This window comes from Spodoptera frugiperda, chromosome 4, assembly GCF_023101765.2.
Source record: "Spodoptera frugiperda isolate SF20-4 chromosome 4, AGI-APGP_CSIRO_Sfru_2.0, whole genome shotgun sequence".
In the NCBI taxonomy this organism is placed as follows: Eukaryota; Metazoa; Arthropoda; class Insecta; order Lepidoptera; family Noctuidae; genus Spodoptera; species Spodoptera frugiperda.
This window is the reverse complement of record NC_064215.1, coordinates 180,450-195,288: the sequence shown is the minus strand read 5'-3', so window position 1 is coordinate 195,288 and position 14,839 is coordinate 180,450. Positions and strand designations below refer to the sequence as shown.

Here is a 14,839-nt window from a genome sequence, read left to right as displayed (position 1 = left end):
TAGATAGACATAGTTGTACAGACATGTAATATCACATATCTTTGTTCTGTCTGAAAACAATAACCTATTTATATGGTTTTGTTTCAATTTCGAACACGATATTTATCCTACCTAAGCGCTTGTTTCACCACCTTCATATAAGTGCCCGATAAACTTATGTGACAGATAGTGCATACAAATTACGTTCTTAATTCAAAGTTATCTGATACACAGCGGCTATCCAGACATTGTGAAACAAGTCCTGAGTATGAAAAAATGAGTAATCTAGTCATACTGTTTCTTTAGTACATCAAAAAGGTAAGTAGCATACAGATTATGTATTAAAAATCCCTACATTATAAATTAAACCTAAATACCACTGTTCATAGGTTTCATCTCGACCTAATTCCCTTCACAGTTTAATACAACTCTGTATATTTTCCACGCGTCACGCCGTTCATTCGCTAGTTACAATCGATTGATCGGTGACAATCGAATTGACTGCCACTATTTAGATTAAACGATGTATTATCGACTATTCGAATTGTAATAAAACTTTATTTAACAACATAGAGACAGTATTTCTTTGTAAATATTTTTTGCTGAAGCATAGATATTTTTTATATTTTATTTGCTCTATCTATTTACAACCCGACTACGTATTACTATTGTTGACTAATATAACTGCCGAAATACGAGTGCGTTGGCCTTGAAAAATTACAGGCTGTTCATTACTGTAAGTCTAATTTTAATCACATTTACTTTTAGCAGCTTTAGGCAAATTGAAATCTCGTTTTATCCCAGAAGAACCATAAAAATCTGCATAAGCCAGCTGGTCTCTTACCACTATTACACAAAGGTACTTTGGACTGCTAGTATTTTCTTTATTGTATATAGCCTAGCTAAACGAGCTGACGTAGCACTTGATGGTAAGCAATCGCCGCTACGCCTTGGACACCCGAATCCGGACCAGAGGCGTTACAAATGCGTTGCTGGCCTTTTAGGGGTTAGGAATTTAAGGGTTGTTGAGGAATCGGGGATTGGGAAGGGGGTAATTGGGCCTCCGGTAACCTCACTCACACAACACAAGTGTTATTTCACGTCGGTTTTCTGTGAGGCCACTCCGGTCGAGCCGGCTCATCCGTGCCAAAGCACAGCTCTCCCATACTTATCCAGTAATATATTTATACTTTACATACATATGTATAAAATGTCATCACCTATCCTATTTACTAATAGATATATAAAATTATTGACAACCTGACAGTTACAAATAAATAATGAATCATCATAGCCACATGTTTACTTTTAATCGGCAGAGTGCTACGATTCTTGATAACTATAGGTAAATATGTCATTAGATAGTGAAATATCACGCTACTATATCCCAAATAGATAGGTAGATTTGGAAAAAGTAAAATGTAGCTATATCAGTGATGTGATATTCCTTAGTAACGATTTTGTTTCGAAAACATTAGGTACTAAGGACTTAGGCTTAAGTAACCATTAAATGACTCTGAATACAGCGTTTAGCAGGCTACTGGGCATATTTTAACACGGAAGCACAATTTTATTCTGGACTCGATCTTATTAATCTTAGTTTCAATACACTAACACAACCGTACTGTAGCAATCAAACTCGAGACGGGAAGTCTTGTGCCTCGCACACTCGAACCACTCGACTACGAAGGAAAAGTCATCATCATATCTAATAATAGTTCAAATCAATTCAGTCCAATCGGAAACCCACTCAAATACATCGCCTATAAACAAACAAACCGACAGTTCCAATAAAGATAGATATATAATACATAGAGACTGATAAGATAACTCCATTCTTTTAAAAGTTTCCTCATGATTCGAGTATACAGATGAGACTACGGAGCAAGGAATACCTTAATGTAATCTAGATTATTTTACTTTCGATATTTCTAATCCCCCAAAATTGTTGATAACGTATTTCTAACTCCTCTGGCATAGCGGGTGTCAATGGACAGGTGATCTGTCTCCTCATTTGCTACTCTTTTTTTGAGGGGGGAAAATCATCAAATGTCTGCTCCCGCCTTGGGCGAGGCGAGAGGGACTGTCAGATTCTTACTGACTAAAAACCACCTCGTTCCTACTCCTGGGTAGTCCGCAGCTCCGAACTGCTACCCTAATCCCATTAAAATCCCAATACTTGCATAGAGTCTGGAACAGTCTCCAATAAATGCTAATAGGAGAGTCTTATAGGACGCATAGAGGGATCATATTCAACTTAACGTGTACCTCTGTGTGTAAAACATTACTGCCAAAAAATGGAGCCTACATATAACTAATAGGTGACGTTATCTTTTAGAAGGAAAGCCACTAAGTAGTTAGTATCTAGTCTTAATGTCCTACAGATTACAAATTCTTATCTATACCACTTGAATATCTATAAAGATAAAGCAACAGTCATCATTGGCATGTGTAAATCATACTATCAGTCCGTGAAAGCACATGGCTTATAAATATTTTGGATGAGTAATAAGGAATGTTATAGGAATCCCCTTGACATCCCCCATCAGTATGTCATTACAATATGAACTTTATTATTTGTTTATTTGGGCTCATTTTACTCATGTATGTAGGTATTTTATACGTTCTGGGGTTTTAGCAAGTTAGAAAAGGATTAGCTTTTTTGCGGGGGGAAAACCATCCAATGACTTCCGACCGGCCTTGTGCGAGGCGAGAGAGAATGTCTGACTCTTACTGACTAAAAACCACCCCGTTCCTACTCCTGCTTTTCGAGCCCGGTTACCCAAGCTGTAATCTTTTTCGACACCTTATTGTTCACAAAACTGTAGGAAAAAGTATATTTTTGTCTGACAAGAACAAGGATCCGAATCTATCTTAACGAATTCCACAATACTCTTGATAAAGCAATTTCGATTAAAAAATGATTCATTAAAATTACGGATATTATTCCATGCCATTAGACAAGACATTGTCTAGGAATACTCGTAGTCGAAATAACAACTATGTATAATAAATAAATGTTCATATAGCGTGATAGAACGCTGCTATATTATGATATTTATCGATACAGTAACAAAAAGCAACATGACTTCTTTCGATATTGCGTGATACGTTGATATGATCGAGTTTTTCATTTCCGTGAGCAAACAAGCTATAGAGTGATAACTTGTTGGTTTGTTTGACCTTTTAGTAATTGAGTTGACACCTGGATACCTCTATAACTTTATAGGTCTACTTTTACTGAAACGCAATAAAGCCATATAAATCTTAACTGAGACCGGACAGCAGTGCTTTCTGATAAACCTAAATCTTTTAAACTACGATCTGTAGTTCTGGTACTCCACCAATAGTAAAAGTTACAAGTTCTCAAAGAACTCTCAAGTAGAACTTACCTCCTCCCAGGCCAGTATGGAGCTCTCGACGGCGCTGATCCACATGTCGCCTGCGCCAGCGCTCACGTCGATCAACCCACGCCGCCCCCCGCCCCCCTCCTCCGTGGAATGCTGCAAAAAACATTTCATGTCACATTAAATGGCTAATCAATTTTGCTGCAACCAATTTCAAATCTTAATTCAACTGGACATGTACTTTTTTCGTATGATGTACGAAGTTTCTAATGTTTGAATGACATGCATGACAGTTTTAATCTAATCAATGTAAGGTACCTATACTTAAGTAATGTGTAAAATTTCGTGGCGATAGAATTAAGAACCCATTTGACATAGACCTAAGGATTAGCAAGCTGAAATGGCACTGAGCCGACCACATTTTTCGGAGAATAAATAACTGGGTAGATATAATCCAGGTGGATATAATTTGAAAAGGAACCTGCTCCAGGAAAACGGAGCTTGAGACGATTACAAACATGGTAAAGGAACAAAATTCTTAAATGGCTGGATGTAGATGCACATGAAGAGCTGAATATCGAACTCCATATCGGACGCATTAGAGCCGCCTTATGTTCACAAATCAGCACAGAAAGTAATGATAAACACGTAAAAGTGAATTCTTAACCTTTCCTTTCATTTTAACAGTTTCACAACTGGAACTTTTTGAGGACCGACCGAATCTCCTTCTCAGAAACATTTAAATAAGTTGCTGAACCCGTTCCAAACAAAATGGGGCGGATCAAATGAAATTTTCAAGTATACACCCGAATTAAAGTGACCTTTATCGAAACTATTTGACACAGTGACGTGTCCCACGAAATGACAGACAATACAATATGTTTGAGGCATCACTTCAAGTACAAAATACTTCGATCCAATCAAATTAATGAAGCACTTTATACATAAAAGACAACAACATAAGTATCAAAATTGATTGATGGACGGAAAATTACAGGGTAGTAATGAAATGTGTCATCTATGTCAAAGGCTTTTCTATTTCAAAGTGAATATAATTCATATAACAAGAAGCTAAGGACTACCTAGCGGGTTTACCAGAGCTCCGGCTCTAAAAGCAGAAGTAGGAATGGGATGGTTTTTAGTCAGTAAAAGTCTAACACTCTTTCTCGCCTTGAGAAGTCATTAGATGACTTTCCCGCTTTTTCTTTAAAAAAAAAGTGCAGACGAAAATGGTTAAATTGTTCTTAAGCTCTATTATCATCAGTTCAACATTTAAGTCAACAAAGAACATACATATCGAACATTGGACATGGAAGCAACTCCAGATATCCCCAAAAAAGTTTTACTCATCTGAAGAATATAATCTAAATTCACTAAACACAACACAGTCTTCCATCTAATTCTGTCATAACACAATATCTTGATTAGCCACAAAATTCATAACATCCTCAACATAATAATAGCTAATAACTAAATAACTGGGATTATGAGAAAATCTTAAAGAAACATTGTTGGCCGTGAGAAAAACCGGAAGGCATTTTAATTTGAAACGTGTTGTGTATAGAAATACGGTATAATATTACTTATTTACATTAAACTGCTGTCAATCTTATCATAGCCAGAGTCGTGCGTTTGGCAAGGTTAGTATATGGATGAGCGACCGAAGATACTAACATAGTCTGCTATAAACGTGTGTCGGTTAGTGTAAAGACAGATCAACTATGATAGTTAATATGGTTATCAGAAAACTCAACAGTCTGGCATTGAATCAGATTATCAGAGTTAGAAGTGCCTTAAGTCTCGCAATGAGTCAGTCAGACAGTATATTTTTTTATCATGCTAGTATCTCTTTATTTTAGTATAGTGGAAGAAGTGATGATCGATCCATGATAAATATTGAAGTTTACCCAATTTAGTTTATAAAGTAGTTTAAAGCTAGAGACCATTACCAAACCATCAGATGGATGTAGAGCCGTAGAGGTAGAGCCACATTTGGTGTAACAGGAGAAATGTATTGACATCATTGGCAGTAGTTGCCCGAATTTGACAATATTCGTGACGTAAAAGTGCCAAATTAATAATTATCAAAACCGAATAGCCCGTTTGGACAGATGATAAATATGGATGAAACACGTGTAGTAACATAAAAACATGACTTTATCTCTATATGTGAGACGGACGTAATATTCACGCATGTATGTAAACAAAGAACAGGTTATTCACCGCTAGAACTTGCAAAAAAACACAATCCTGATTATGCATTACATTTGACGTAAACAATACACTGGACTTGTGACTTCAAACTTGTAAAAGCAGACAAACAATCAGTACCCACAATAAAAACTAATCACTACAATTATGACTTGAAACTCAAGCCTCTTGAGAGGAGACAGAAACAAAAGTATACCACAAAAATGAACTCTAATCAATCACAAACAGGATTCAAAATTTCACCGAAAACCGAAACAACTTTCGGGACAATACCTGTTGGTTCTCCCAAGTACGAACACGCGAAAACACGACAAAAACGAGTGTTTTTATATCGAGATAAATGCTAAAAACACGTTTGCACGCACCGTCGCGCGATGTCGGACTGATCGTAAATAATTAACCGGCAAATGAACGCTGGCGCCGTTTATTCATTTAGTTACTCGTAGATGCGGAATAATCAAGCCGTTGTTGTATTAATAAATTGGTAACACTGTTTAGTTTACGCAAAAGGAAAACCATTGGTGTTTTTCGTTTACAACACGTTTTATATGTGAGTAAGATGGACAGTTATGTCTCTCTAAAACGTATTTATTTTCTAAATTGACTTCTTTATATTATTAAAAAAGTTATATAAGAAAAAACCAACCACCTCAGAAAAGTTTTACGTGGAAATAATCGATTTTCTCATAGAAAATTAATTAAATTTATACCACTTCGCAGCCAAATTAAATTAAAAAGTACATATTCTTTACATTACAATTACCTTATCGCAAATAAATTATAATTATATGAAATAAATAGAAATGGCAATTCACGGTTTTAAATTGAATTTTAAAAGAACGTTCAGCTCGAATAGAACTGTAAATACCATTTTGGTTCAATGGGTCTGATTAGCAGCATCGGTTCACTCATGCGAAAGCTTCAGATAGATCGGAGAGCGCAATACCTTGAAACTAATTCGATTAGCAAAATATTATTGCTGACAAACACTATGAAACGACAAAGAACATAGGGAAAAGCTTCAAAAACAAGTCCAAAAATGGTAGACGTTATTTTTTTCCACATTTCAACTTTGAAGATTCAATAATAACCAATGCAACTCGAATTTATAATCTTGAAAATCTGTTCAAAAACTAAATCAACCCAAAGAATTCGTATTAAGATCGTTTTTTTTTTTATAGAATAGGGGGCAAACAAGCAGACGGGTCACCGATGATGGTGAGATCGCAACACCAGAGGAGTCACATGTGTGGTGCCCGCCTTTAAAAAGGAATACGATCTTTTCTTGAAGGTTTTTAATTTTGGCCTTTAGTTTTGGAATATCGTTCATCATATTTCTGTTTGTACAAAAAAATCCAGTCCAAGAAGCCAATACGTATGTACAATGCGTTAAAATGTTGCTGAACCAAAGTATAACAAACACGTAGTTAATAGTTAACTAGCCATTGCAATGACACGTCTAATCAATAAACTGCGACCTTTCTCCCACAGGGCCAACGGGGAAAAATAGGTCATTTCCTCGCAACATGCATCATTAAAAAGCTTTGTATTTTAGTAGAAACGTTGCCAACTACTCATTAGTAACAATAAAGGAATTCCGTGGCCCATTAAATGAATTTTGTAATTTAAATACATCCTACAAAAATAGGACATTTTGGGGGTCATCTAATTACAACAGCGCAAAAATGGATGCAGACTAAACAGAACATCTCCTTATCACATTAAAAGAATGAGGGTAATATATTAGGTAGTTATACCTAATGTTCCTAAACTAACCTAACTAGAATCTTCTGGGCATTACTATCGATCAATAAATGTGCGTAACGTCTGTGAATATGATACAACAAAAGAGATCATATTACACCAGATAGATAAGTGCCTAGACAAACACAAACACCGACATTTATCTCACACCACATTGCTATCAAAAGCAAGATATTTAATGGTAGGTAACGAGTAAGAAACAAACAGAAAGGGGTTTACCTTTACCCAAAAGTACCTATGATATTAAAAATCTTACGGATACCGAAAATACTTTTTATAAGCACACATGTGTGGCAGTGACAGGAAAAGGACGCCTAAAAACTGATATAGAAAAAAGAACAGGTGCAGAATGAACACAATTAGCTAGTGTGTGTGAACTTGAAAAAATATAACAATGAAATTGTTTTTTCTTCCATACTCTGCGTCTGCAGTGCTATTCCTTGTCAATGAGGATAGGCAAAGATGTAATAATTCAGCAATACATTTTTGATATACATAAATACTAAAAGCACCAAAAGCTTTTTCGTCATCTCTCCCTCAAATACTTAAACGCCCGTCTCTCCAAATAACTGTCAGTTTATCTAACAATAATAGTTTCTGAATCTTGATAAATAAAAAGCAAATTGGAAGCTAAAAATATCCAACACCCTCGAAGACAGATGAATTTCAATTCCAGAAGAATCTATTGAGATTCATTGACTCAGATTCAAAGAGCTTTACGCATTTATGGAGACTTTTCATCGAGACGAAGTTTCTAATCATGAACGACTTATGTTCAGCAATGGAAACGAGCTGATGACGGCGATGATGATAAATGATGAAACATCAAGTTTGAATGAATGAATGAATGGTAACTAGTTAATGTTAAAGATGAACCGTTATTTATAAAAAAATCTAAAAAAGAATGAAACGTTAACCCAGAAAATTAGCAATATGCTCTGAAATAAACTTAAGATGGGTCTAACTAATGCCGTCTTAAGCCTTTCACTGCCATCAGAAAACTGTTGAAGGCAAATCCTCCACTAACGTAGGTCACCGGTGACCTACGTGGAGTTAACGTCTTAATAGGTTTTAAGTTAAAATAAAACAACACCAATCCTAAATGTTTCATACAAGAAAATATATATTCAACAGGTATAATATTCCTAGCTAAAGCCCATGAGTTTCCAATTGAAAGGAAGGAGTAAAAGCGTAAATATCAATTTGTTGCGCTTACACATTAGACTTGCACGTCGAGAATGGTGTTAATTAGGTAGCTAAGACGCATATGTTAAATTAAGTCTTACAGTAACTACTAATGAACTAAAATTTTCCATTTCAAAGACAAAGTAAGTACAAACAAACAGGTTCAATTTGTTTTTTTGTTCGACTTTTATCAGATTGCAAAAATTACAACAAATTATCAGAGACTCTGATTGGCCGGAGCAAATAAATCAACCCAGAGCTCCCGTTGAGATAACTTTAAACGTAAAACAAACTCGTACTAAGGGTACTGTTCCCTTAGTCGGCCTTTCGACACAAACGAGAAGAATAGGGATGGTTGTTTCAAGTTTGTTTATTCTACTCTTCCGTTGGCCGTCCTTTACTCGGCATCCATATCAACAAGGGGTTACTTATTTAAAATGTTAGTTCATACACTTATAAGACCAACTTGGAAGTCCGCCAAGTCTCGTAATAATAAAAAGTGTGGATAAAATGTAACGTCAGCAGATCGTAGAGGTAGCAGCTGTTGCAGAATCTGTTCGCGCATGCGTAGTAAAAGTACCTTGATACGTAGGTACGTATGAAAAATTCAATTTAACTACTACGAAGGTTTCTAGTAAATGGGAACCTTCATGGGTGTTAGGTGTTGATTGGATAATAATAGGTATTAACATTTGATTTTTTTATTAACATCGTTTGTCCAAACGTCCTTCTACGGTCAACAGCGTGTTTATATTTTACTCACATACACATAGTTACAATCAAAGGCAAATATCTAATGATCTACTCCAGCCTATCTTAAGTTCGACTATAAAAAGCATAGTCAGATGAATTTCATCTTCTATTCTTCCTGCCCCTAGTCAGTAAGAGTCTGGCACTCCTTGCCTCACACAAGGCGGGAGAAGTCATTAGATGATTTTCCCACCTAAAGACAAATTCTTCCTGCCGCTATCCCGACCTACTTCAGGTCGGCACAATGCATCTTCTCCATTCTTCTCTATCAAACGTCATCCTATCACAAACTCTTCTCTTTTTCATATCATTCTTCACGCAATCTCCTTCTTTTCTTCGGTCATTCTTTTAATTGACGATTTTAATAGACCAAAATTTCAATTTCATAAAGCGTATCAATTATTCAACACATCGCACCATTTAGACCAGAGAGAAACTATTTTAACCAGGCTAAGTCCATTACATTGATATTTAAGGATGGGCGGCAAAGGGTCGGTGTTAGATTATATTTTATGGACGGGATAACCGGTCCCTAGGCCCTCGGGAGATGGGACCTTAGATGATGTTTTAATCCTCTCTCGATTACGTCATATTATTCTAAACTTCTGAACTATGAAGGTATGATGAGAAGAGTTGTATAGGAGTTGAGTTAGCATTTTATTCCGAAGAAGTATACAGGAGAATGCTTTCAAAGTATTTAGGAGATGTTACCTGTGATTTTGCAAGGTGATCTATGGGAAAAGAAACCTTTATTTTCTTGCTTTCTAACAATCTATGGACACTAAAATAATTTAGGGACTTGTCCCATAGATCAAGATCAAGCCCATTATTTTTGCGCTTTTTCACCGGCATATAACCGAGTAACTAGTCCAATATCGAATTCAAACTGCTTTCAAATGAAACTGGCGTGCTATGAAAATTAAATGCCCACATGAGGATGTGTCTACTGTACGTCTAATTGTGTTAATCAGGTTATTTAATTAGTCTATTTACTACTGAATGTCGTTCATTCTAAGTCTAAATAATACTTGGTCTACCCTTAAAACGAACTTAAAACCTCATGACACGAAACAAAGTAAAATAAAATCAAGTTTGATAACTGGCCCAACTCTCATAAAAAGAATAACGAAAATTTCCCAGAAAATTGAAAATTTTATTTAACATCTTGTCCAAGAGAAAATTCTAAATAAATATAAACAGTTCCTCGAACAAACTCCACGTTCCAAGCCCCGGTATTAAATTAAACAATTTGAATTAGTTACCGTAACAAGCTCCACAAAATGGGGTTACAAGCAATTAATGTAATTACCAACAAAGTTTTCAGTTTTCACGCCACGAACAAACGTTTTAATAATTTAAAATTAAAGATACTACGTCTCACGTCACGTAATATAATTTGTGGAAAAACTTGATAGAATTGAACCTTGCCGGTACGTAATACCTTCAAGTTTTAAATGCCATAATTAGTGTAATAATTCCCGAAAATGGGGGTGTAATTACTAATTACACCGTTTTCTACATGGCTGCGTTGCCATGTCACGATATCTCTTAAGATGTAAGTTTACTAGGGCTTACGGAGCCGCGGAGGACTGAACGGGTTACGGGGACTCCGACTCCAAGCTCCTGCTTGGACTCAGTTGGGTTTTAGTAAGTAAGAGTCTGGAGAAATCATTGGATGACTTTCACCACTAAAAAAGAGGTATATTTGGGCTACGAGTGCTTTCGCAGTTTTACGACGTTTGTCTTGAGACGGTAATCGGATATAACCAGAAAGAGTTTAAAATACTCTCCCACCCTCTTGGCTGTGTGGGTTTAAGGATAAAAATTGAAATTACAGGTGCCTAGGTCCTGTTGGCGCGGTGACTGGGCACCTGGCTGCTGCGCAACATGGGTCTGGGTGATATGTGTATGTGAAATTGCATGTTTCTACTAATTCCAACGACACAGGAAAAAATCCGAGTGTGGGGCAAGGTTTAATAAAAAAAAAAAAGAAATAAGGTGCCGCTTACAACTTCCCGGCCTCTTAAGTAAACAAGGTAGCCATTTTAATACACCATAATACTCACGTAGCTACTATCATTTATCTTAATTAGTTTAAATAAAATTAAACACACTTATAAAACACGAGATTTACTAACTATTTAGAGCTCTGTAACATACATTCTCATTTCTTATCAAATGAGAACAGTCTGACTACCTTATTGCTGTTCTTAACTAAATTATACATGTACCTAACTATAAATATAAAAGAAAGTCATGTTAGTAGCACTATTTACAAACCAAGAATGGCTAAATCAAAATTGGTGGTGAGGTAGCTTAGAAGCAGGAGACGGACTTAAGTTACTTTTTCCGAAAAACCTACAGGAACAGGAAAATACGGAAATGCGCGTACAAAGTCGTAGGCAGAAGTTAGTATTTTAAAAGTAGAAAATATGGGACAAATACCACATAATTAGTGTGAAGTGAACTCTCTAGACTGAGTCACTCCTATTGGCTGAGTCACTAATTCAACATCCAAGTAGAATCTAAAGAACTGAGTATTAGACACAGTAATATGTAGCTACATCACATCACTTTTTTTTAAACAATACTTTGCTCCAGACCAGGCATTTCTCCTGTGACGTGACACAAACATACAATTTCAAATACATATGACACCTAGACCTCGAACAATAATTTATAGATCACAAAAATTTACGTATGCAGTCAATTAAAGCAAAAAGAGTATCGTAAAAACCCTGTAAGAAGGCATGGTCTGTGAAGCCAAATGCTACAGTGTAAACAAACTAAAATAATTAACTCAACCTTCACATTATTAAATTATCTGATTGAAATTATAGATTTAAAGATAATAATATAAAATGATACTATAAATTACAATACTATTGTTACATGTAATACTTTTTTACAACTGAAATGTTATTTTCAAATTTAAGATATAAGGGAAAATAAAATAAGTAAATACACACATGCACAGGCTGGCAAATCACACTAATATTATAATTAATGTAAAAGTTTATTTGGATGTTTATCTACCAATTACACTGAAACTTCTGTACAGATTTCGATGAAATTTGGTATACAGAAAAGGTATGAGCTGACTTAAAAGGATACTTTTTATCCCATGGGAATTACAGAAGCTGACAGAACCCAGTAATAATTTCAATACCTAATTATTATATTTTACTTTACTTTATTACAAAACCAGGCATGAGTAAACAAGAAATAAAATAAGACAAAAAGGATAATTAATAAAGGACAAAAACACTAAAAAATATTGTTTTGTGTCCGACAGTTGTAAAGATGTGTGTTGACCTATGTTGTGTTTGTAAAATACATTTTGCTGTACCTATTTGTATTACTAGTAATCATTGAAGACCAAAATTGTTCTATTAAAAGTCCAATAAGTGCTAATATTTTTGTCAATGCAATGCCTACCTGATCCGACCGCCAAATGCTCCGACTTTATAGACAGTAAGTACATACTATAAGAGTAAATGCAGATATCAAATTTAAAAAAAAAGTGCTGACCTAACATACCATAGAACTTAACAGACACTTTTTAATTTAAATAAAGAAAACCGCAATAACGCGACGAGGTGAAAGTGAGAGTGCGAATCGTACGAGAAGCGGCAAATAAATCGAGTTGGCAACGTTACAAACACGAAAAGACCAAAAAATACGATTACTCGTTATAAAAATACAAAACATTAAATATTTCACATGTCATGCGAAATAAAACTAGCAACAAGAACGATCTAGGTCGTCTGCTGCGCATACGTAGGTCAAAACAGCAGACAACTCATCCAAATACGCCGAATCACATCCCCTTCTGTTTGCCCAAGATATTCCCGACAACTAAGCCGCGCGTCTAGATATAAGACATACTCTATGACTAATCTAAACATTAAAACGCGACAAATCAATAACATCATACACCGTACACAAACAAAATCAATAATTTCAACAATGAACTAACCACACTGGCGGTGTCTTGGCTGTCTAAAGAATACTTGTCCGTTTCCTTCCCAGGCTGGTCGTTGGAGAAATTTTCATATTTGCGCGTGGGGCTACTTTTCATCGTTCACACAATGCCTCACAGCTTAGGCCTCGATAGACATTTCCACACCCAAGAAGACGACACGAACAACCAACGAACGAAAAATCACTGACAGAAAGTACTGAGCCGAATGCAAAGCAAACAACTGACAATTCAGTACTGACATGTCAAACCTTTTTGACAGGACACGACATTGGACTAGAGTCGTGCTACAGAACGAATTTATTTTTATCAACTAAAAATATAAAATACTACTTTATTCAAATTCGTATAAAATAAAGCATTAATTCTACGAGATTGTAGAATAAAAAAAGATAATTTTCTGATAAATTGATATCACAATCAATTTAGTCGAATAAAGGAAGGACACTTCATTTCACCTCTATAATCGCGTGATAGAGATAGAAAGATGGAATCATGAATCAGAATTATATTTATTTATTTTCGCTATTTACTTCATCAAATTAATACCTAATTTTATAATAAATGAGTTAATACTCAAATTGTAACAAACAACATGCACCTATGAGTTTTATAGCTGTACCTTAAAATAATTTGTACCTAACCTAATAAGCCTATCTACATAAAATAAAAACATTTCTTATTTTATTATTATATTAAACTTTTGATACTCACATCTCCTTGCGCCCAAGAATCATTAGGATCCCACAGTTGTATTTGCGTATATTCTTTAACATTTTCATATTTATAATTTCTACGGAACATCTGTAAATCAACACCATTTTGACACTGCAATTTTATTTTTTTTAAAGAATCAATTTAAAATTAAAAGAAGGTTGTATACGAAATCACTGGTCACTACACTAAAATGAAACTTCTTGTAACTTTGTAGTTTTATTTACTCACCTAAATTATTATTTTAATAGGCACTTATTTAAAATATCATAGTATGTATGTAACTTATAGTACCATAACAAAACGATGACTGAATAATACTATTGTACTATCTAACGTTAGCTTTATCAGCATGTGAGCGTCACATTACGTACCACAAAACCAAGATAAGTCATATCGTAGGTACCTACTTTATAGGTATATTACTAATTAGCTTATCGGAATTTCACCATAGCTTCGAAGCAATCTAACGTAAATCTATAATTGATTTTTTATTACGGAAATATTTTGTGATAATATTGTCTGTTTAAGTACCTAGATAACTAAATCCGTTATTTTGAAGCAGATTTTAAATTATATCCGTTTAGTCTTTATGGTTAAAAAATATTTTGCATTATGATTTATGACGACTGTTTTTCAACTTGCTATAAAGTAAGAAATATTTTTTTAAGAATACATTTTAATATAAAATTAAAACAAACAGCGTATCAATGACTACCCATTTTCGTTAATATTTTTAGTCGGTACCTAGTAGACAAACATTTTTTGCTTGAGTTCCTGGCACTACCGCGGTCGACATCCAGATATGTTGGTTAGGTATTTGGAATTGTTCAAAATCCTAATTATAATTAAATATAGATTCAATTTAACATCACTTTTAACAGGAAATAAATGAAAAACCCAAAAA

At 34.9% G+C, this 14,839-nt stretch overlaps 1 protein-coding gene across 3 annotated transcripts in view; it reads right to left on the bottom strand.

Annotated features, from left to right (window-relative positions):
• The window catches only part of LOC118272463 (calcium-transporting ATPase type 2C member 1), a 60,875-nt gene extending 46,811 nt beyond the window's left edge, over positions 1 to 14,064 (bottom strand). The window contains exons 1-2 of one of the 3 annotated variants that reach the window (XM_050693530.1): positions 13,933 to 14,064; positions 3,372 to 3,482 (exon numbers count right to left, since the gene is read on the bottom strand). In XM_050693530.1, the coding sequence (XP_050549487.1) occupies positions 3,372 to 3,482; positions 13,933 to 14,022 (201 nt within the window). In that variant the 5' untranslated portion in view covers positions 14,023 to 14,064. Of the gene's footprint in view, positions 1 to 3,371; positions 3,483 to 5,810; positions 5,945 to 13,215; positions 13,453 to 13,932 lie in introns of those variants that run through there. The other 2 variants (XM_050693529.1, XM_050693531.1) reach the window with 2 other exon arrangements.
• Between the last annotated feature and the right edge of the window lie 775 nt (positions 14,065 to 14,839).